The following is a 22,328-nucleotide window of genomic DNA, read 5'->3' as shown; positions in this document are numbered from 1 at the left end:
AAAAATACCAACTACGTGGCGGAGTTTGGCTACATCCAGGAAAAAAAGACATCCGGAGCGGCCAAATAGCAGGTAAAGCAGCACACAACTACCAACGATCACCCGGATTAGCATCACGGTCAGAAAGCTAAAGAAATAACCCGATGAATAATTTAAGTCACCGAGCTGGCGGTGTAAGATTCTGGTTCCGTAGGTGCTGTATTTTCCCTGCAAGTATTTTGTATGTTTTATGTCTAAATTAGGTGAATTTATTGCCAGATCATTTTTCCGTTTCACATAGTAACATTTATACCTAAAGCAAGAAAATAAAAAATAAAAATTAACAGCCAATCCAGATGATCGTCAGTGATCGGCCCTCATGGGTGATCGGATTCGGAAGCAAATAACCTGATCGGAGCATCCCTAATAATAATAGCTACTAGCTGTGCGCCAAAACTAATGATGTAAGAGGGCCGAACTGGATTAACTTGGGGAATTTCAAAACTGTCCGACGCTTCGATACACTCCAGGCCGCTTCTTTGTAGCTGCAATCATCAATTTATTCCACTTTGATCGTCATACTTCAGAGCTTACACAGACTGGTACATACTAACCAGGCTAAACCAAACAATGGTCCCAACAATAAACGGCATTACAGCACGGTGAACAGAAATTTTGACCACCCCGGCGCACCCGCTTCCTCATACAAGCCAGCGCGCCAGCGTGGCTCCCATTCAAGCAGCCACGTCCACCTCGACACACCCACCACCCAAGTGTCAAAGCCGTGTGCTCTCGTCACTTCAATAATTGCTTATTCCAATCATATGGCTCCTACAGCTACTGTTCACGTAGGCGGCCCACCTCTGAGAAAACGGGAGACGTCCTCCAGCTGGGGGATGTTATCCTCCCGGTAGCCACAGTGTTTGGTGAGCAGCGGCAGGTTCTTCAGGTACTCTCTGCATGCGTGGGTCGGGTACAGCTTGGTCAGCTCCCGGAACACGACGCCCCATGTCTTCACTTCCTCGGAGGTGTACTCGATCCGAGGGATGGGCTGCCCACTGCCGAAGGACAGTTCAGGGTAAAAACATGTGGGATAGGGATGCAAATTGATCTTATTGGTCGTCTAACGGTTAATTGATAAGCCGCCACTTTCTTTAAAACCTCAGTTTTCTCTTGTATGAAGAGGATCGATCGTTTTTCCATAACATAAGGGCTAAAATGTTCATAGCATGCTGGATTAAAACAAACAAACATTAAAACCATTGTGAAACTAATGGAACTTGTTTAATGTTTGTATTTCAAAACAGAACCGCATAAAATGTATTTTGCACCCCACACCGAACTCTGAACTGTTTCTCTTTTCCGTTCTGGTTTGTCGCCGCTATTTCGCCAACGGCTCCGCTTAAAGATGACCAGGGGCGCCCTCTGCTGTATGGCGGCCAAACTACAACACTAAAAAATGTCTAAACGGACGTTATTCGTTTTTCCTACTCTTGTTCTTTGGCGATTTGCACGAAAATTGGAGGTATAAGACAGAGTATTAGGACCATTACGGATGGAAAAAATGAGAAACAAATTCCTGCCAAAAAACTGATTTTGAGATTGATCTCAGATATTTTCTAGGAAAAAGCATGGACATTTCTGAGGTCGAAAATTCTAAAATTTGGTAAGAAAAAAAACAAACCAACAAAAAAAGTTACAAATTTAACTTTTGAAATTGAGAAACTCCTAAGATTTTTCTACAAAGTTTCTGAGAGTAATCTCAAAATTTGAGTTTTTTGGCCTCAATATACTCCTTCCTTTTTTTCTATCAATTGCCCTAATATGCCATCATTGAAGGTGTGCATGTGTTTTTAGTCAATCAGTTTTAACAAATTTTAATAAACTGTTAATTGTCAATCGTAGGACGATTAATTGTTTGCATCCCTAAGGTGGGAGCTAAGGTTCTATCCAACCCTGGTCTTTTACGTGCATTGATACAAATACATAAGGCTTTATTTTTATTTCATAAACAGAGAAAATGTGCCAGATTTTCAGAAAAATATGTGAATATTACTGATAAAGTCCACCTGGATCAATGGAAGGACATATAAAGAAATCAGGACTGAGGAAATCCAGTGACTTACAATTTGTAGTTCATGGCCACCTCCACAAAGTACTTCCTGCGCTGACGATAAACATTATCCTTAAAGCCCTAACAGAAGGAGGAACAGAGACAAGAACTTCCTCAGTTTGGCTTTCTGTATGATCACCTGACTCATCAGAAAGCCATGAATGAATTTAGATACACGAGCGTCACACACTTATAAACTCACAGGGTGGTCTGCATCCAACTCCGACCCGTACATCAACACTCTGTGTGAACACTGATCCAACTCTGAGATTTTCATGGGAAACCAGGGAACATTCTCTTCATCTGGGAAAACACCAAAATTAACTTAACACTTTGAAACATTTTCCAACCCATGAATGTCTTGTATCTGTGTTGTATCCGTACCCGCCTCAGCTGACCAAACATGTGCAGGCGTGTTGAAGGAGATGATGTTGACGTGATCTTTGAGGTGCTGCAGAAGCTCGTTGAACTCTTTCTTGCTGCATTTGCAGTCGGCAAAGATCTCCACCTCATTAGGAACCCGCTTCGACATCCGGGACTCGATGTGGTTCAGGTTGACCCGTCTCTCCTTGAAGAAGAGGATGGAGGTTGGATACAAATACTGCCAAGATCTGGATTAACATTATTTTTTGTCCAGTTTCTAGTGCAAATATCTTAGTACTTGAAATAAGACAAAAACCAACTCACAGGTAACTGTTCAGCAAAATATAAGAGCTTTTAAGTCAATAATTCCTGAATATTGATTAAAATGTACTAGCTCTGTTAGCAGATTACTTCACTTATGGGGAGACATTTTTTCATGTTATGCACCGCAAAGACACAATATTTTACAAATATTTTGGTCTAGTTTCCTAGATCTGAGTCTGAGTGTAGTTCTGGTCCTGAATATGGTTCTGGTTCTGACCTGGAAGAGTCTGAGCGCTTTGACCAGACAGCCGACCTCGTTTTTCAGAGAAAACACCACTGCTGTTTTCCCAGAATCCTCTGCGTTTTCGCCATCGGGCTTCTCGTTGATTGGACAGAAAGATGTCCGTCTGGACTGATGATGGTGATGAAGAACAAAACAAAAACAACAAATTAGATCAGAGGACATTTACTCTATTACATTATTTGTTACATTTTTGAACTACAATGTCAATTAATGGTTTATTAATTAAAATGAGTTCAAATCCATTAAGAACGTCCGCTTAAACCTTCTTGTTTAAGTGTTGTAGTTTGGCTGCCATCCAACAGAGGGCGCCGCTGGTCATCTTGAAGCGGAACCATTGATACAGAAACAGAAACCCGCCATTAAAACCAAAAAGAAGAAGAAACAAGATGGCGAAGTGACCATGCCAGAGTGGAAAGAGAAACGGTCCGAACAAAGTCCGGTGTTCGATGGAAAATGCACTTTATATGATTCTGTTGTGCAATAGTACCACAAGTTTCATAATATAATCCAGCATATTATGAAAAAATTAGTTCCTTTATTTTATTTAGAGACGGTCGACCCTCTTCATCCAAGAGAAAAGAAAATGGGCGCTTATTAGTTAATCGATAAGCTCAATCAGGTTGAAATGAAACAGCAGAACATCTCAAAAAGCTCAGAACCTGATTGGCTTCTGCTGGTTTTTCCCTACAAAGACAAACCGATGGACCCTGGAAGTTACGACCCGGAGTGAAATAACCGGAACCTGCTGCTCTTATCTGACGTCGTCGACTGTTCAAACAGACGAGCTGCAGCTGTTTTCCTGAATTAAACATGGAGATGCTGACAGACACAGAGGACGACGTGCAAACCATCAGGTGCAGCACACGAGATCCACCTTTCTGTTCCTGACACATTCAGGTAAGGAACGATGACCAATAATCAACCAGGCTGCAGGTTCTGAATGGGCAGAACCAGCTGGAAGGAGTATTTTAAGAACTTCTAGTCAGAAGGAGAACATGAGTCCAGAATCTGAGCCTTACAGTCAGAGCAGAGGGGATTACAGAGACACAAATTTCAAATTCTGCAGACCTGATAAACGCCTGATGAACACTTCTCATCGTATGATAGAAAATTATGTCTGCTTTTCATCTTGATTTTAAAGAAGTTAAATTTAAATTTATCTGAATCCCAGATAAATTGAATAAATTGAATCTAAGAGGCAGATTAATGATTTTCAGGAATAATATAATGTGTATGGAGGACTGATCCTGCCAAAATTGGGAATAAATATTGAAATAAATGGCTTGAAAAAGTAATTAAACTGCCAAATATTGCATCCAAAAATAAAAAAATGAAAATGTTCCCAATTTATTTGATCAGTGTGACATAAATTATTCTTTTAAGTAGTATTATTGAAACATCATCACTACCATACAATTTTCAGTTTTATTTCCAGTCTTATTAGTTTCTTTTTTATTTAATTTTTTCCTCTAATTTTTCATCTTCTATACTTAATATTTTTATTGCCATAATTTTATTAATCATATATGCTTTCAGTTTTTTCCCCACCATGCATTCCTTTCTTTTTTAATATTTTCTCCATTTCTGTTTTCTTCATTTCTCAATTATTTACAGTTTTCGGATTTTTTTCCGTTGTGTTGTCTTTTCTTTTTATATACATTTATTTCAAAATTTTGGCAGGATACATCCTCCATATTTGTTAACATTCCAACAATGGAGAGCTGAACTTTAACTGAATGGAACATTTCTGGATATTTCACTCACTACAGTGAGGATTTTTAAAAATGATTCTCTTCATTTCATTCATAACTATGAAAAAACTAATAAAATCTGATCCATCTCATTTAATCTGTTATAACCACATTATTGCCCCTGCAACTAAGTTCAGAGTTTCGTCTCCAAACTGTCTGTTCACCAAAATTTACCTAAATTACTTTTTATAAAAGAAAATTTGTAGAAAAAAATGCAAATAAAATATATAAAGTAAATATTCCCTGACTTTTCTGTTCATTAAGCAGTTTTCAACCAGTAACAATAAGTTTGAAGCAGCTAATAGAGACAAACAGGAGGATTTTCCTCTTCCCAGGTGAAGAATCCCGATTGAAGTTCTGCACTGACAAAACTGAGCTGTACCACCTGAAAATAGATCCAGAGAGGAGAGAGGGATGAAGAGGAGGAGGAGGAGGAGTCCAGGCTCTCACCATCTGTCCCCCGGTGTGCCTCTGCTGATGCTGGTGGTTGTGCTGGTCGAACATGGCCGAGTCCAGAGACATCCCCCTCCTGGACCAGTACTTGCTGGAGAACATCATCATGGCGGGCTGCATGCGCGGTATCGGCTCCGGCCCGCCGTCCTTCATCACATGGGCCGAAGCCATGGGGAACCAGTGGGTGTACGAGTACCAGGGCTCCAGCCTGCCGTCCGGATGATGCAGCCGCTGCTGATGCTGAGGACCAGAACCGCCTCGCCTCCACCTAAATACTCCCATAGGAGGGGGGTAAGAGAGAGAGAGAAGCTCCGCCCACTGATGGAGGGGGCGTGTCCACATCATGGATGGACCCAAACTACTGCAGAAGGGAGAGAAGATCTCATGGGAGGAAATAAATTAGAATGTGAGGGTGCGAAATACCTGGAAGGGTGGGGCTTCACAATGTCTGGATTAGGAATACAAACAATGCATAGTTCCCACAAGTCTGAACCGGAAGTGATCTGCATCATCTTAGAAGGCAAGACCCATGGATTCAAGACCAACAAAATGAAAAAAGTGTGGACACCAATGTGTGAAAAAAAATACATGAACAAAATGGCTGCTGTCAGGATTGACCTGAAAGAGATGGAGAAGGAAAACACGTCAGACGAAGTGGCCAAGCTGCCTCTGATCTCAATCCATGTCGATGTAGTTCACTAGAGTGCATACATCATGGAGGAGTTTCAAGGCCTGAAATCTATGGACGCATAAAATCAATGTTTAAAGGGATTTGTAAAAGAACTCTTCACATGAATAACAAGGTTCTGGTGGCAGGCAGATAAACACGTAGGCTATGTCCATCTTAGCTTGTGGATGAAAGCTAAGCTAATTTTGGCAGTGAGTACTACAGTACTTAGTATTACAGAGAGGTTGGTAGAGTACCCAATTATAACAGAGTAATGGTTGTAATGCATATTTATACTAATGTCAAAAAGACATTTGGCAATGGCTGTTTCCATTAAATAAGAAATCCAGTTAAAATCACACATGAATACATTTGTGAAAACATCTCACCATCATTCACCTACTTCCTGCCGTTGTCTTTGTCTTTTCCGCCAGTAGTAACATCCGGTTATTGTTCACGTTGCATTTTTGCCAAATACACCAATTCTGATACAGCTGTTAAAAACACCTTATCGTAGCACAGAAACCTTTTATCGAAAAACTCAAATTACTCTTCGAAATCGGTGTATTTGCTATAAGCTAATTTATTTTCGTAATTCCAATTTCCGCAATTTTACAGTCGATGGAAATGCAGCTACTGACTTGTTTATATTTCCAGGCTGCATTTTTAACCCTGTTTGTCTACTTTAATAAACTCTATTTTCTCAGAACTGAAGGCTTTTCTGTTGTTTAAATGTCAAGTCAGACCTCCGTTACAGTGAGGATGAGGAGCAGCAGGTGAAGCTCTGACTGACGCTCCGTCTCTTCATGAAGCCGAGAGGAAGCAGCTGATAAGCAGCAGCAGCTATCGGCCGCCTCTTTCCCAATTTCCTGCAGAACAGGAAATGAAAGTCGAGCAGCTTTGTTCTGGTTCTGAGTAGCTTTATGAACAGATGGCAGGTGATACCGCCGGCCGACTCTCCACCTTCAAATGGCTCCTATCAGACCAGGAGGAGGAAGAGACGTCCGTCAGCGCCATGAAAGCCGCTCAGCTGACATTTAAAGGAGGCATCGACAAATGTGACATTGTAGAGTCAACCAGGAAAAAAACAGGCCATAAGTAGAGATGCAAACACTGTTATTAATAGACTTAATTACGATTAACTTTTCACTGTGGTTAATCAACTGTGAAAGTGATCAGGATGCTGAGAATTATTGGATGACACTTCTATGTCTTTAATTGAAAGTATCTTAATACTTGATATGTCTTCTTCAGTTTAAAAACAATATTTAAGACTTCATTTGATTTGTAAAAGTTTAAAGCACTGCGCTGTAGAGTTAATATCAATTAAAAGTAAAAAGAAAATATGAGCTGTAAAACATGCATGTCAAACAAAATAGCAGCTTTAAGTGAGTTGACATCACTGACTTCTGTCTATAGCTCTGGATGTAAGCGGGAACCCTGTTTATGTCACCGTCTCTAAACAGGAACACCGTTTATACTTCTAAACGATCTTTGGGCTGCTCTTGGTCCGATCCCTCACCTTGGACCCGTTTGCCTGGCAAACCCGACCCAAGTAGAGGCATGAAGCCTCTGATGGCTCCTAGGATCACTGGGACACTCAAACCACGATAAGGTGGCAGAGGGGAAAAAAACAAAGCCAGAATCAGTTCCCTTCTCTACACTTGGTCTGGTGTCCTGATTGGCTGTGGTTTCTTCGTGGAGGACGTGCATTGGCTGACATGGAAAGTTTTCTGGATCAGTTGACTTGTTGTGTCTCTGCTCCGTCTTCTCTCACCTCCAGTCGCTCGTGGCAGATGGCTGCTGGTACTGAGCCCGGTTCTGGTTCTACTGGAGGTTTGTTCCTGGTAGAGGGGAGTTCTTCCTCTCCACTGTCGCTATATGCATGTTCTGTATGAGGAACTGCTGTAAAGTCAACAACTCAACACGAGCAATTTGTTGTCGCCCCCTGCTGGTCAGATGGAGTGAATGCTGTAAGTAACGACTCCATACAATCTGCTGGGTTTTATTTGGTACAAACTTTTTAAACTATTTTAATAATCAACTGAGCTTATTGTACTGGCAATTGAAATACATATTTTATTAAAACTGAGAGTCCAGGGGAGTAAAACTGAAGAATTTTTTTTAAGTTTTCAAAATGTTACTAAGAACAAACTGATAGTTTTAGAAAAAAAATACAGAAATGGTTTAAAAAAACAATATATATATACATGTATGTATATACACACACACGTATGTGTGTGTGTGTATATATATATATATATATATATATATATATATAATCAAATAGTTTTAGGGCTGTTGTAAATGGTTATTCTGACAATTAATCAAATAAAAAAAATAATGAGAAAATATAGTTGAATTCCACCATAACAGCAGTATTACCATGGGAAAGGAAATTTTAACTTCAGATATTTTATGGTTTTAGTTTCATGTATTGAGATGTAACAAGTTCAATGACTTAAAAAATCTGATGCAGTGAGTTTAAGGTGTTAATTTTTACATCCATATGTAAAAAGTTAAAGGTGTAATTTCATCATTATGTGATATGACTTTAATTTGGATTTTTATCATACTGCGATTTAAAATGGAAATTCCTTATTGATTTATGTTTCAGTGTAACATGTTTAAGGTTGAATTTTTATCTCCAGAACTAATGAGTTTAATGTAGTTATTAATGTTCAAATGTAAAAAGTTTTAAGGGGTTTGAAGGTAAGTTTTTAAAAAATATCATGCATTGTACTTTTACCAAAAGATAAAGCCCAATATTACAGAGTGTGATGCCTTTTTTGGTGTTTTTAGTGTGAGTTTTTTCACACTAAACAGACTTTTCAACAGACTTTGGAAGCAGAAATTATAACGGAAACAGAAAAAAGAGAAATGTCTTGAACAAATATCAACTTCAATACTCTTTAGTAGCTTTAATAAGGGAGGCTTAGGTGAGTGTGAAGAGTCATTTTATGTAAATCATGATGACTTTATTGATCATTAAGCAGATGATGAACCTAATTGAAACCCTTAATGTCCTCCTCCAGCAGCTGCAGAAACATTTGGAACGGAGCGATCTGAGGAAGATGAGGACGAAGACGTTCATACGCAGAGACCAAAACCTTCATTGGCAGCTTTTTAATGAAAGAAAATAATGCGCCTCAGTTTGGGACAGACTGAGCAGTTTAAGGACGTCACTTTGTGCATTTACACCTTACAAATAAAAAACAAACAAATCAATAATCAGCTGATGCGTCGATAATAAAATACTGATTAGCTGCTGTCGGCAAGAAGGACAGATTCTGAGGCAGCGTCTGATCTGCAGGCGAGCTCTGACTCAGGAAATGGATGCACACGCATGTGGCACACGTGTGAGAGTCCAGGGGAGTCCCCACCTGCTCCTGTCTGTCCTGCAGGTCAGGATTTTAAAAATATCAGGAGCAAAGAGACGATACAAGAAGTTAGAAAAATAAGATTCTGAATAATCTGCGATCCTTTGTACACCCTTCCGTTGCTCCTGGGGGCCACACGGCGCCCCCTGCTGACCTACAGTCAGTTTGTGCGTTAACTACGACGTGAAAACCCCTCTGCAGCTGTTCTGGGGTCTGTTGTCTCTGCAGTGTCCGTTAGAACAGGCGTCCTGCTGCTGGACGGGCCGAGACCCGGAGTCCGCCTGGCTGGAGACCCGGTGCTGCGTGTCGAAGCCCAGGATGGAGCTGATGGAGTGAGGCAGGTCCTGCAGAGGAGGAGCGGATCAGAATCAGAACCGGGTCCTGGTTCTGGTTAAATCCACACCAGGAGATTTAAACTGGACCATCTGAGTCTCCAACACCCGTCTCAGTTAGGGATGCTAAGAATAAATCCAGTCTTTTTCAAAGTACAGCCTCAAAAAGTTAGAAGGAAGATTAGAAAAATAGAATAAAAAACATGAATCTAATACATTTTCAAATCATAAATTTTAAGTTTTTTTAATACAAAAAATCTGTAATATGTTTTTCAAACATCATTATAAGACATTTGTTAAAATAAGTTATTGAAATGTTAGGTGCCACGCTAATCTTTCTGACCAGCTGCCAGTTAAATTTATCCAGCTGCGTTGCTCCTCAAGCTAAACTAGTGTGAAAAGAAATGAAAGAGATTAATTAAGTCACAACATAAAACGTTTTCCCTGGCATCAAAAGGTTTGGGAATCTCTTAGTTAATTGTTGATATTATGGTCAATTATTTTAAAATTAGTTCCAATCGATTAACTAATAACGTCCCCATAGACTTTCATTCAGTGTTGCAGTTTATCCACGTTCCACAAGAGGGCGCCGCTGAGCGAAGCCAGTGCCAAAGATGGCAGCGCTATCCCGGAAAGGCAAACGGTTCAGAGTCTGGTGGGTGATGAACAATTCACTTAATGCGATTCTGTTTTGAAATATAAACCCTCGACAAGCTGCTTCAGCTCCACATTGTTTTATTTTTTAAAATCAAGCATATTATGAAAAACTATGTTCATACTAGAGAAAACTCAAGTTTTTAAGGAAATTGTTTATCAATTAATTAATAGATAGATGAGCTCAATGAAGTCTAGATTAATCATTTATCAGTAACTTGTATCCCTCATCTCAGTACAGAACTGATAGTTAGTAGAAACAGCCTCAGTAAACAAGTGGAGCTGAGTGGGAGTCACGTTACCATGGTGACCAGGTTCACACCGAGGCGGTGAAAACCGAACACCCACCTTGCAGCTGCGGATCTGAAGGTAGATGCCCTCGGCTTTCTGCAGGATCTCCTCGATGTTGAGCTTCATGGAGAGCTCGTTGATGTGCTGCAACAGAAGAAACCCGATCGATAGGCGCCATTGATCTGATCGTTCATCACAAGAACCTGATCGAGCTAATCGGCTGAAGCTAATCCGCTCTGCGTTACCTTCAGGATCTCGTTGAAGCCGTAGTTCTCCTCCATGATCTTCTGCTTCTCAGAGTCCAGGATGGCACAGCAGACCAGCAGGTGGAAGTTCTGGCAGGGCAGCTCGGTCCACATGACCTGAGGATGAACAGACACGACGTCATCAGGAACCAGAACCACATACAGGAAGCAGAACTGGGTCTTACCTCACAAATACAAAGCCAAAAGAAGTACACTACAATTTCACATGATATTCAACTGTATTGCTGCTAAATTTACAGATTGTACGACGGTGTGTTAAGGCCATCCCAAATAGGAAAAAAAATCTCAGGCATATCAGTTTGAAAAGTTAAATATTTTTTACTTTACAAAAAAAGCTACAGAAGTCACTTCCATAGAGACACAGATCGTATTTTTGGGGGGCTGAAAAGATTTAAATTGGTCCAATCAGACTGCAGTGAAAAAGTTGGATTTGGGTCTCATTTGGCTGCTGTGTGAACGCAGCATAAATGATGTTATTGGTTCTGAAGTCTGCAGTAAACCGGCTAGAAGAACCCTCATCGGATCCAACCTCCAGACTGACCTCCCAGAGCCGCAGGACATCGCTGAAGATCAGCTCCCTCTTGAAGCGGATCAGCAGCCAGCGGAAGCAGAAGTACAGATACCCGGACTCCTGGGACTCTGAAACACACAGAGACACGTCAGAGACACGGGTCCAACACGGGACCGTGACCAGAGCGCGACCCGACCTGACCCGAACAGACCGGCCGCTCCGTACCGAGGTAGTTCCAGAACGCCAGGTCCAGCAGCCTGAGCAGCGTGCTGAGCTGGATCAGCTGCGTCTTCATGCCCTGCATCTGCTCCTCAAAGTTCTGGTGCTGCAGCAAAAACAAACCCAACATGTCAAATTTTAATGGACCATCAAACGTGGATGGTTCTGGTTCTGGTTGGTTTCTCACCATCTGGTCCATGAAGGAGACGAAACACCAGAATGCATCGACCTCGTTCTCCATGACGAACAGGATCGGCGACAGCAGGTCGCTCATCCCCTGAACGTAACCTGGAGAAACACGGAGGGTCAGTCAAAAACCCGGAGGGAGAAACAGAACCCGGTCGGTTCTGAAGACACAGAGCAGTCAGAACAGTTTGCTGTATGCTTCACCTAACATCCAAAGTGCAATTCTATAACAAACAAGGCCACCTCGAAGGCGGGGCTAGGTCCACCGAGGCGTTCTGCACAGCTGAATGGTTGCCATGGAGATTAAAGGATTTCTCAAACATGCATGGAAGAATCAAAGCAACACTCCAGGATGTTCATGATGCAGGAATAACGTTATAACATGATGTAAAGCTCAAAAGAGTTGATTTTACATGATACTGCCCCTTTAAGGATAATTATCACATTTTTTAACCCCCAATGAGCCTCAATCATCTTCCTGCCAACTTTTAATGAAGGTACGAGAACACAGGAGAACCAGTGAGCGGCATGAAGCTCTCACCCAGGTCGAAGTCGTACATGCAGTAGGTCATCAGGATGTCGTGCAGCAGAGTCAGGCCCGGGTTGTTCAGACCTTCGTAGAAGCGGTTCGTTCGGTCTGTTCGGTTCACGTCTTTCTCTGCAGCAGAAAGAAAACCAACATGGAGGTCTAACACTAGCTTCAACGTCTGACCTCCATCTGGTTTCACTCAGCATTTCTGCTCCCGTCTCCATCAGAGGAGGAGAAACAAAAACTTAGTGGAACCGGACGGATCAGCAAGAAGAAAGGCGACATAAATGTCTGCAATTCAAAATAACTATATGAAGGTGAAAAGAGCAGGATCAAAGCTTCAGCTAAACATTTGGTCATAATTTAGAGCAGCGGTGTTCAAAGTGCGGCCCGGGGGCCATTTGTGGCCCTTGAACTGATTTTGTGTGGCTCCCAACTGCAATTGATGCAGACTGACACTTTTTAAAAATTTGTAATCAGGGTAAAATTATTACCAGCATAATCTTCTTACAGTGGAAAGTGTTATGTACAACACAAAGTATTTTATAATGACAAAGCTTCTATAATAGAGCCATGTTTATTCTGAAACTTTACTGAAAAGGCGACTTTGATTCACCCAAATCAGCTTTAATCTAATTTAGTAAATTAAATTTAACAAGCATCTTAAAATAAAGTGACCAAATCTTGTTCTTCAAACTAAGAATAAATTTGATTACATTTTCTTTCTCTGAATATAGTAAACATGTAAAATCATTTCTAAATTTTTTAATCTATGGTGAATAACATCTCTTTCCTACAACAAAACAACTTTATTTGATTTTAGTTTTTTCTTTTATTTTCTTGACCGAGAAATACTTTTTTTTTTCAAACCAGTTAAAAAGTTTGGACATTGAGCAGTGAGCTCTCTGGCGCCCCCCTCAGGTGTCTTGGTGCAGATTGATTCCTACATGCGGCCTTAAGGTGACGCATTACATTTATGATGATTTAAGTGATGAAGACTGCAGAGTCCTCCTCTTCCTCACCGATCAGGCTCTTGTAGTCTCTCAGCCTGGAGTTTCTCCTCTCCTGCTCCTCACTGATGGATTTCCACTGCAGCTTCATCCGGAAGTATTCATCTCTGGGAAACACAAACATCCACCCTCAGGCTTATTACCATAACTAATTATATTGGACGATAAATTGTCCCAGTAAATATTCCGATGAACGATAATATTGTTTTTGAGACAGTTTTCAACTAATATATTCATGGCATAATATTAATGCAAGATTTTCCTCTCAAAGACAACTAAACTTTAATTTAGTAAAGAACTCTTAACGCTGTGTCTGCTTGTGTTCGTTGTACGTTTTGGTCTTCTGCAGAGACTTCCTCTCCTCCAACGTGCTCGTCCACGGATAATACCCCAACAGGAACTTCCAGGCTTCCCTCCTCACGGCGTGACACAGACCCTGCAGGTCAACACACACACAGCATCACATGGTCAGTAAGGTCACATGGTCAGTAGGGTCACATGGTCAGTAAGGTCACATGGTCAGTAGGGTCACACTCTCTGGTCACATGACTCTCTCTTTCACTTTTGGAATCTGTTTACATTTAATTCACAGGTTTTATTAACAGGGTGCAGTCAGTGGCCTCATGTTTCTGCCTGAACAGGATGCATTGTGGGAAACGTAGTTCAGATGTTCCTGGAGACGTGTCGAGCAGAAAGTTTTGAACTTTTCACATGTGGATGTTAGAAATATTTTTAGCTGCAGATTCATTCTTTGCTACAAATGACCAAACATTCACTAAAAGAATGCTATGAAAGTTAAAAATGAATGGAATTATTTTACATATTTTAATGTATTTCTAATGTTCTATAAAAAACACAAGTGGTTAAATAAAGAATCTGCAGAATGTGCCAATTTTTAAAAATTCGATTTATCAATAGATCAATAGATTAATTGGTAGAATAACAGACTATTCAATAGAATAAGCAATTAATCAATAGGATAATAAAGCACTAAGATGAAACTTAGTTGCAGTCCTAATTTTCAGATAAAACTGTTATCAGTCTGCCCCCAGTTGGGGTGAAACCGTAATAATTTAATAAATCAATCGTCTTGTTGTGGATGTAACTGAGACTTGCCCCCTTAAAGATCCTCTGTCTGAGCGCGGCCTCGTTCTCTATCCTCCCCTCGGGGTCCTGGTGTTTACTCCAGTCGTCTGCCGACACTGGCTCCGCCCGGCTCACCTGCGGTCTCGTGCCCAGGTCGATCTGTCAGGTCAGAGGTGATGATGTCATCACTTTGGAGGAGGAGGCATCAGCTGATGAGCTGGAGGTCGGCTCCTTACCCTGGTGATGACCTCGAAGCCCGGCTCCTCCTGCTGGTTGATCTCCAGACCTGGGATGACTTCCCCCAGCAGGTCGGCCACCTCCTCTGGGGGGCGCTGCTGCTGTTCCTCTGTCCCCCGCAGGGCATCGTAGATGTAGTTGGTGACTTTGGAGAAGCCGCCCAGCGTCGCCACATAAGGGTCGCGCTTAAACTTCTGCAGGAGGAAAAGTAAAGTCAGGGTTATATGTAGAGAACATTTCAGCAACAAGGCAGTTCAGAGCTTTGCATCATGAAAACACAACCAGTTATGAAACAAGCAATAAACATTACAGTCTGACAAAATCATCAAGCAGCTACGCGTGAAATATGTTGATCAATGTACCAGTTATTATTAATCAAAAGCAACTCTGAACAAATGGGTTTTTAGCCTGGGTTTAAAGGGAATCAGTGTTTTGATTGTTTTGTTCGATGGAGTATTGGGGCCAGGCTAAGATAAAAATAAATAAAGTTACGAGAATAAAGCCATAATACTACAGGCATAAAGTTGTGATATTACAAGAATAACGTCAGAATATTGCAAGAATTAAGTCATAATATTATAGATAAGATCGGCTTCACATGTAAGAATCAGCCGATTACCAATCTCCCAAAAGTAAGGAAATCCGGGCCGATATATCGGCATCCATCGCTGTGGAAGCTCATCTTATTACTTGTTTTAACCTGAGCTAATGGGAACATTGATATAACATATATACCGGTAGATATTAATATAGATATTAAAAATTGAGGGTTTCCAGGATTGAACCTTGTGGTTCCCCACATGTGACCTATGTCTGTTCCAATGAGAAGTTACCTATTGACACAAAACAAACTAAACTAATCCTAAGACATCGATAACAACCTGATCAGAGCGATCAATCACTCTGTAGGAAAAGTGAAAACGCTTGAAAAACATGACAGCGAGGAACGATGACTGTGAAGAGGATTTGTGTGTGTGTGTGTGTGTGTGTGTGTGTGCGCGTGTTTTCTTACGTGAATGAGGCCAAAGTTGTTGTCGTCCAGCAGGTTCTCAAAGGACTGGGACAGAGCTTTGTTTGGAGTACTGACCAGCAGACGAGTTTCATCCTCAGGACTCCTGAAACACACACAGACCCTACGTCAGGCGTGTGTGTGTGTGTGTGTGTGTGTGTGTGTGTGTGTGTGTGTGTGTGCGTGTGTGTGTGTGTGTAAGAGCGTAGGCAGAGCGTCACTCCGTCACAGATCTGAATCCAAACATCCGGCACTGATCCTGCCTTTCACTGAGCTGCAGATAAGAACTTTAATAAGAGTTATCAGCTGCAGAGAGTCTCCTGCCGTAATCTGACTTCATCTCCGCCTCGGAACGTTTCATCATCGCAGAAATTAACATATAAATGACGCGATTCTCCAGACGCGCACACAGTCCATCTGTTTCTGAAAACCAGCAGAAAGCCTCCAAACTTCAGCCGGTCTGAATCAGAATCAGACGGATCAATTATCAGAGAGTAAAATCTGCAAACAGGAAGGCAAAGAGGTTCTGCATAGAGATCCATGTCGATACTGGAAATTTTGCCAAGTGTTTCGATGTGTTTGACACTCTGTGTGTCAGACAGTCTGAATGGACCAGATCATCTTTTAACAACCCAGGAAGGCCAGAAGGTTTCTATCAGAGTCATTCCTTTCCAGTGTCACCATGTGCTTGCTGAGTATGACGTATTGCTGCAAGTTAGTGACTAGCCTTTCCTAGTTCTTGTAAACATGTAACCAGGTTTTTATGAAAAGGAATATCTCTGTCACACTGTTAAAACAAAAAACACAAAATCCTTCACATGGGATCAGTTTCAGAAAAGTTTTCATCCATATAGACAAACACAAATACCCCAATAAGCATTGTTTTAAACATGCCAAACCCATAGGGGGCAGTGTAGCACTAAGCTGAAACCTGTCAGCCAATGATATTACTTTTTTATTTATTTATTTTAGCTATTTTTAACTTTTCTGCACACAAGTCAAAAAATGAAAAAAAAAAAACAACAACAAAAAACACACAATCCTAAACAAAAAAATAAAAATAAAAAACAAGACAAATCTAGTACATAAATAGATAAGATTTAAATTTAAAGTTCCGTCAATGGCAAAGACACAAAGTGCAGACGGAAAAAAAGTGTAGGTAGAAGCAGAAGCTCGTTATACTTTCACTTCTATAAAAACTAAAAACAACTCCCTGTTAGGAATTAAACATGGCAACAGGAAGTTCATTTGTGTGAACAGATATACTACTTATTAAAATATAAAATTATTAAAGCACATTTTATATGCGTTTTAATAATTAAAATGGCACTATGTGCCTGGAAAACACATAATACTGCCCCTCAATGAAACTCTAAAGAAACCAGGTTTATCTGAAACAGACCCATTAGTTGTGTTTGTATTAATTTTCAAAGTTTCTAATAATTAAATACCTCATCCCATTGAATCTGCTGCTGTAAAACAGCTGAGTTTGAAGTAAAATTATCTTCACTCTATCTGTAAAACAAGCCTCACTCCCCTTCAATCCCTGGATGGTTCTGTTGCTGTAAGAACCTGAACCCTGCTGCTACTTACTCTGTCAGCAGAGCGAACCTCCGCAGGCTGTCCAGGAACTCTCTGCTGCCGCCCTGGTGGAAGTGCAGCGCCGGGACGGAGCTGGAGGAGTCCTTCAGCTGCAGGATGAGAAAGGTCCAACCTTCCTCCTTCACTGTGATGGACTTGAGGTCGCTGATGTTCACAGAAAAAGCCCAGCGGCTCCGCTCATGGCTGTGATTCAAAGAGCCTGACAGACGAGACGCAGGGCTTAGAAAACACACCGCAGAATGATTTATTTAAAGATACACACACACACACAGATTTCACTTTAACTCTTTGAAAGCCTGAAAACAAACTCAGCTCCTGTTTGCTTGAAAATATTTCAAAGTTTTATTGTTTTTTTTATTTTTGTTTTTTTAATGTAATTGGAAAACTGAGATGATTTCATGACTCAGCAGCTTTTCTAATCACTGGATAAAGAGGTGGGCAGCTTAATACTGATTTTTTTAGGTAACTGTGTGACTGCAACTGCAAGACCCATCAATCACAGCACCACAAACACAAATATTGTTCTTGAAAAATATTCTTGGCTTCCCCAAGACACTTGATGCATTAAAAGAAAGGCATTAAGTTTTTAATTTTTTTTTTTTTGGCTTGAGTTAGCAAATTTACTCTCGGCTATAATAACAGGATTTGGGTGGATTTTTCCCCAATGTTTAGCCAATGCTAAATTAAATAAAAGCTGATTTAGGTGCATCAAAGTCATCTTCTCAGTAAAAATCTCTGGGTGAACGTGGTTCTAGTCATTATTAAAGCTTTGTTCAAAAAAGACAAAATACTTTGTCTCATATATAACATTTTGATTTGTAAGAAAATTATGTTGGTAATAATTTTACCCTGACTACAGATAAATTTTCCATCAGAACTTTTTATCTGCTGGACAGGAAAATTTGAATTATTCTTGAGCTGCACTCAGGGGCCACATAAAATCAGCTCAAGGGCCACAAATGATCCCTGAGCCGCACTTTGGACACCTCTGATTTAACGTTATAAATTTACATTTATCGAGACGACAATAAATCTAATTTTTTGCTCAGAAAATGTTCAAGATAAATGCCCAGCTCTAATTCCAACTGCACTGTGCCGCATTTCCTCCATCAGTCAGCTGACAAGAAGTCTCCAGACTCACTCTCTCCGTTGGTGTAGTTCTTCTTCTTGAAGGAGACAGCGTTCACCATGTCCCACTCGGTCTCGTAGCTCTGCTGCGTCTCCAGCAGCTGCCGGGACTGGGACTTCTCTCCGGGACACTGGGCCCACTCCACCACTGAGCTGGAGTCCTGAGGAGAAACACGACACACCTGAACGTCCCCTGAAGTCACGGCACTCTAAAGGTCACTGAGGTCACTGAGGTCACAGAGCGAGAATAGACGAACCTGTCCAGCGCACAGCATGTTGGATGGGTCCACGCTGTCCTCCAGAGGGCGATATTCCACCAGAATCTCTGCATCCTGCAGGTAGAAGAAGCAGCAGACTCATCAGCTGGCTAGGGATCATTATTTGGATCCTCATTAGTCGTTTCCATAATAATGGCTACAATTCCTGGAGTCCACATCATAAAAAACTGTTACAAAAACAGCTAAACACTTACAAACACAATGCACACTTACAATGCTAAACATGTTATAAACATAGCACAACTCATCAATGCACAATTATAACACTTATAATAAAATAAAGTTATATTAGAAACATAGCACATTTTCACCGTTCTAATAAAAATAATAAAGCAGGGCTCTTTTAAAAGCTCTAGCATTTGTTTAATTTATAACAGATGAATGTAATGAGACCCAGGTTTCCATTCCTGTAAAAATAACAATTATTGAGTATGAAAAAGAAATATCACTTCTCTTAAACTCTATGAAAATTATTGAGACAAAGAATGTTGTGATAGTATGACCTGTTTGTCTTGTGGCCATTTTTGTTGAATTTTTGTATATTATAAGTTCTGTCAATCTAGTTTTTCTTTTTGCAGTTGGAATATACTTAGGTGAGACTGGACGACTGGCGGTTTTTGAAATAATATTTTTGTCCTATTTTTGAATTTGTAAGATCAGGTTACATTTTTGTTTTTATCTAAGTTGTAAGATATTTTTTTTGTAATTGTTCTGTCTATATTTTGCTAGAAATAACATATATTTTTGGAAAAATATTGGTTTTTGGATTTAGATGGCTGCAAAAGTTTGATTTTTGACATACATCCAAATGTTAATGATTAAGACCCAGTTACAGTATTACCAGCTGTTTAGTGCATATTTTGTTTTTTAACATTATTATGCATTTATTGTGCTGCATGGCTTTCATGTCATTCTGTACTCCCTTTGTTTTTTCCCCTCTCAATATAAGTTTCTGACTGCTTGTTGCTCAAGATACTTGAATAAGAAGATTGTCAGGTGTTTGTATTTTAAAACAGAACCGCAGAAAGTGCATTTTGCATCCCACAGTGGACTCCATTTGGATCTTTCTCTTTCCCGATGGATGACTTCACCATCTTTATCCCTCAATCAACTGGCTCCGCTTAAGGATAACCTGCGGCGCCATCTGCTGGACGGCGGCCGAACTACAAAAATAAAGTCACCTAAGCGGACATTAATAGTTAGTCGATTAGAACTAATTTGAATCCCTACAGCAAATGTTAAAAGATTTAATCTTTTTTTCTGAGCAAACTAAAATAAAAGAAGAGAGAGGTTGTGACCAAAAACCAATCAAAAGCGTCCACACAGATGCCTCTGTGTGGAAAAAGACCAGGGGGATTTTTTTTTAGTTTCACCTTCTCTATGATACGAAGGGATCCCGAAACCAGCAAATCTTGATCCGGGCTTCCTTCATCTGGGGTCGGATGGAGGAAAATCCCTTCGTGATCAAATATCACCTGCAGAAGGAAAAGTTCAGCAACTGAGAGACAGGACGGTCACCTGAAAACTCAGATCCAATCAGGAGCCACAGAACTCAGATCAGATTTTAAAAAACACGCAGGTCCGTTTTCTACGGGGAAAACGGCGCAGACACTGATTTATGACATAAGCCAGAGTTTTTTCTGACTTTAAAATCGCATTTATGTCATTTTAAACAGGTGTAACAGACTGACTGCTCCATCTGTTGTATTTCTGGGAACTTTGCTAGCAGAACCGGGGGAGGGAACTTGGCCTGAAGCCGGGACAGCAGTTGTTTTTCTGGGCGTCAGTCTGAAGAACATCCCGTCGTCCCACCGAATCCTCCGTGTGTCCGACACCCGGAGAACCGGACCAGACTGGAGGAAAACCGGTTTGGAGTGTAGCACAGACTGTTACGGTCTCCCTAACCGTCCTCCCCGGTGCTGCCTCCCCCTGCTGCGGATACCTCGGCAGCTAACTCCGCTGTCAGAGAGCGGAGGAGAAGACCGGAGAACCTCCACGGAGCTCGGCCCGATTCTAGATCAAACTCCGGTCTCGGAACAGCTGTTGAAACTCATGTTTTCCTTAATGTTTTCCTACCTTTAGCAGCTCCGCCATGTTGCTGCTCTACCGCTGACGACAACGCATCACGTGACAAGCAGCTGCCAAAACAAAACTGACAGCTCAGCTTCCTGTGACGAAAACATAGAGCTTCCGGTAAAATAAAAAAATTAATGAAACGAAATAAGTTAAAGCAGAAATTTAAATAGAAGTACATTACAATAAAAAAGCACAACAAAATGCAATACATTTATTGAAATAGGCATGAAATGAAAGATAAAATATTTTGTAATCAGAGCCAACCCAAGATTATTTGGGGCTCTAATATGTACTTGAGGCCCCATTTTCAATTAAGCCCACCGTTAAAACATAATCTTCTTTAAAATAATGTCATTTCAGTTGTAAATAGCTTGCTTGTTTGTTTAATATGAATTCAGTAGATGATCTAAACCTCCTGTTGTGGTCAGAACAGGTGCAGCCTTAGAAAAAGAAAACACTAGAACGGCATAAAAATTTTATGAATTACACAAATAAAACTAATTTAATTATTTTGTTGGTGATTGAGGTTAGAAAATATTCTATAGACACAATTTACAAATACATAAAAGTAAAAACCGTTTTTTTTTTCTGCTATTTGCTTAAGTTTGATTCAAACGTTTGGTTATTAAAATAATATCTTTCAGGTATTATATGTAGCAGTGGCTTGCCATAAGTAAATTATCAGATTTCACTCTAGTGTGCACTTTCTATTCCCCCTCACTGTAGGATAAATTACTTAAAACTGTTCCAACAGCAGTTTTTTTTTTTGGGTCCTGAACCAAAAAGACGTTGGTTCTGTTCTACTGAAGAGATGGTTTAAACTTTTTCTCTCTTTCTGGTCCTGCTCTGCATCCATGAAGTCTTTCAATTCATCTGGGATTTGGAGTCAAAGATCAGAAAAAAATTTCAGATAAACTTCATTAAGTACAGCATTTCACTTATGAAGACAATATGAACCAACATATAGGATTTTCATTGTCTTTATCTTCATCTTTATTTGTACACATTGCCTGCTTTGTGTTTAAAGATGTATCTATGTGGATGATTGACTGGATGTTTAGTTGCTTATGGTATAGCAAACTGACTTTTGAGAGGAGGGGTAGACTATGAGATTTTTTTCTTCAAACTACTTAAAAACTTTTGCTTATGTCAACATGTGACATTTTAATTTTAAATTGCAAATGAATGAAAAAAAAATCCTTATAGAACACCCAAAATAGATTTATCTGTTAATCTATAAACTTCACTTTATAGAGGTATTATATTTATTTCCTTCTATTTTTAGACATATGTTGTCATTGTTCAGCAGAGATTTGTCTTCAGATCAGGGGTGTCAAACTCATTTTGGTTTAGGGGCCGCATACAGCTTAATCTGATCTGCAGGGGGCCACACAAGTAAACTCATTGCAAGATTAAATAGAACCAATAAAAGTGGACGTGATGATTTTTATATTAAATGAATTTCACATTTACAAAATATATTATGAATAATCTCAGTTTTTAAGAAAGGTATCTGCAATTTCAATAATACTTTTACTCAGTTAAGCATTTACTTAAGTGCATTATGCACAAGAACTGATCTCAGTGATTGTACAATGTTGCAAAATATTTATTCACAGTTTTTGGAACTTAAAAACACG

The 22,328-nt window shown here is 40.2% G+C and overlaps 2 protein-coding genes across 2 annotated transcripts in view; both read right to left on the bottom strand.

Annotated features, from left to right (window-relative positions):
• The window catches only part of tph2 (tryptophan hydroxylase 2 (tryptophan 5-monooxygenase)), a 17,690-nt gene extending 11,095 nt beyond the window's left edge, over positions 1-6,595 (bottom strand). The window contains exons 1-6 of the mRNA XM_088006174.1: positions 5,225-6,595; positions 2,997-3,131; positions 2,477-2,660; positions 2,295-2,395; positions 2,106-2,173; positions 841-1,037 (exon numbers count right to left, since the gene is read on the bottom strand). Coding sequence (XP_087862300.1) covers positions 841-1,037; positions 2,106-2,173; positions 2,295-2,395; positions 2,477-2,660; positions 2,997-3,131; positions 5,225-5,572 — 1,033 coding nt within the window. The 5' untranslated portion in view covers positions 5,573-6,595. The remainder of the gene's footprint in view (positions 1-840; positions 1,038-2,105; positions 2,174-2,294; positions 2,396-2,476; positions 2,661-2,996; positions 3,132-5,224) is intronic.
• Positions 6,596-8,850: 2,255 nt separating this feature from the next.
• tbc1d15 (TBC1 domain family, member 15) lies at positions 8,851-20,793 on the bottom strand. The gene is made up of 17 exons (XM_014971032.2): positions 20,689-20,793; positions 19,986-20,087; positions 18,592-18,666; positions 18,348-18,495; positions 17,198-17,405; positions 15,608-15,710; positions 14,595-14,789; positions 14,389-14,517; positions 13,605-13,708; positions 13,285-13,379; positions 12,275-12,391; positions 11,735-11,835; positions 11,554-11,653; positions 11,359-11,456; positions 10,797-10,913; positions 10,609-10,695; positions 8,851-9,618 (listed from the first exon to the last, which is right to left on the bottom strand). The coding sequence occupies exons 1-17, from the start codon at positions 20,704-20,706 to the stop codon at positions 9,451-9,453; spliced, it is 1,965 nt and encodes a 654-aa protein (XP_014826518.2). The 5' UTR covers positions 20,707-20,793; the 3' UTR covers positions 8,851-9,450.
• Between the last annotated feature and the right edge of the window lie 1,535 nt (positions 20,794-22,328).

This window comes from Poecilia mexicana, unplaced genomic scaffold (genome assembly GCF_051168715.1).
Source record: "Poecilia mexicana isolate PSO_F unplaced genomic scaffold, ASM5116871v1 scaffold_6, whole genome shotgun sequence".
Classification (NCBI taxonomy): domain Eukaryota; kingdom Metazoa; phylum Chordata; class Actinopteri; order Cyprinodontiformes; family Poeciliidae; genus Poecilia; species Poecilia mexicana.
The sequence above is the reverse complement of the archived record's forward strand: the minus strand, read 5'-3'. Positions and strand labels throughout refer to the sequence as shown.

Bases quoted from the DNA above. Each gene is read 5' to 3' on its own strand.
- tbc1d15 (XM_014971032.2), bottom strand. The intron at 17,406-18,347 runs GTGAGTCTGGAG...CTCGTCTGTCAG, and splicing joins GAACTACACCAACGGAGAGA to GCTCTTTGAATCACAGCCAT. The intron at 13,709-14,388 runs GCAAGTCTCAGT...GTTGACCTGCAG, and splicing joins GACAGAGGATCTTTAAGGGG to GGTCTGTGTCACGCCGTGAG.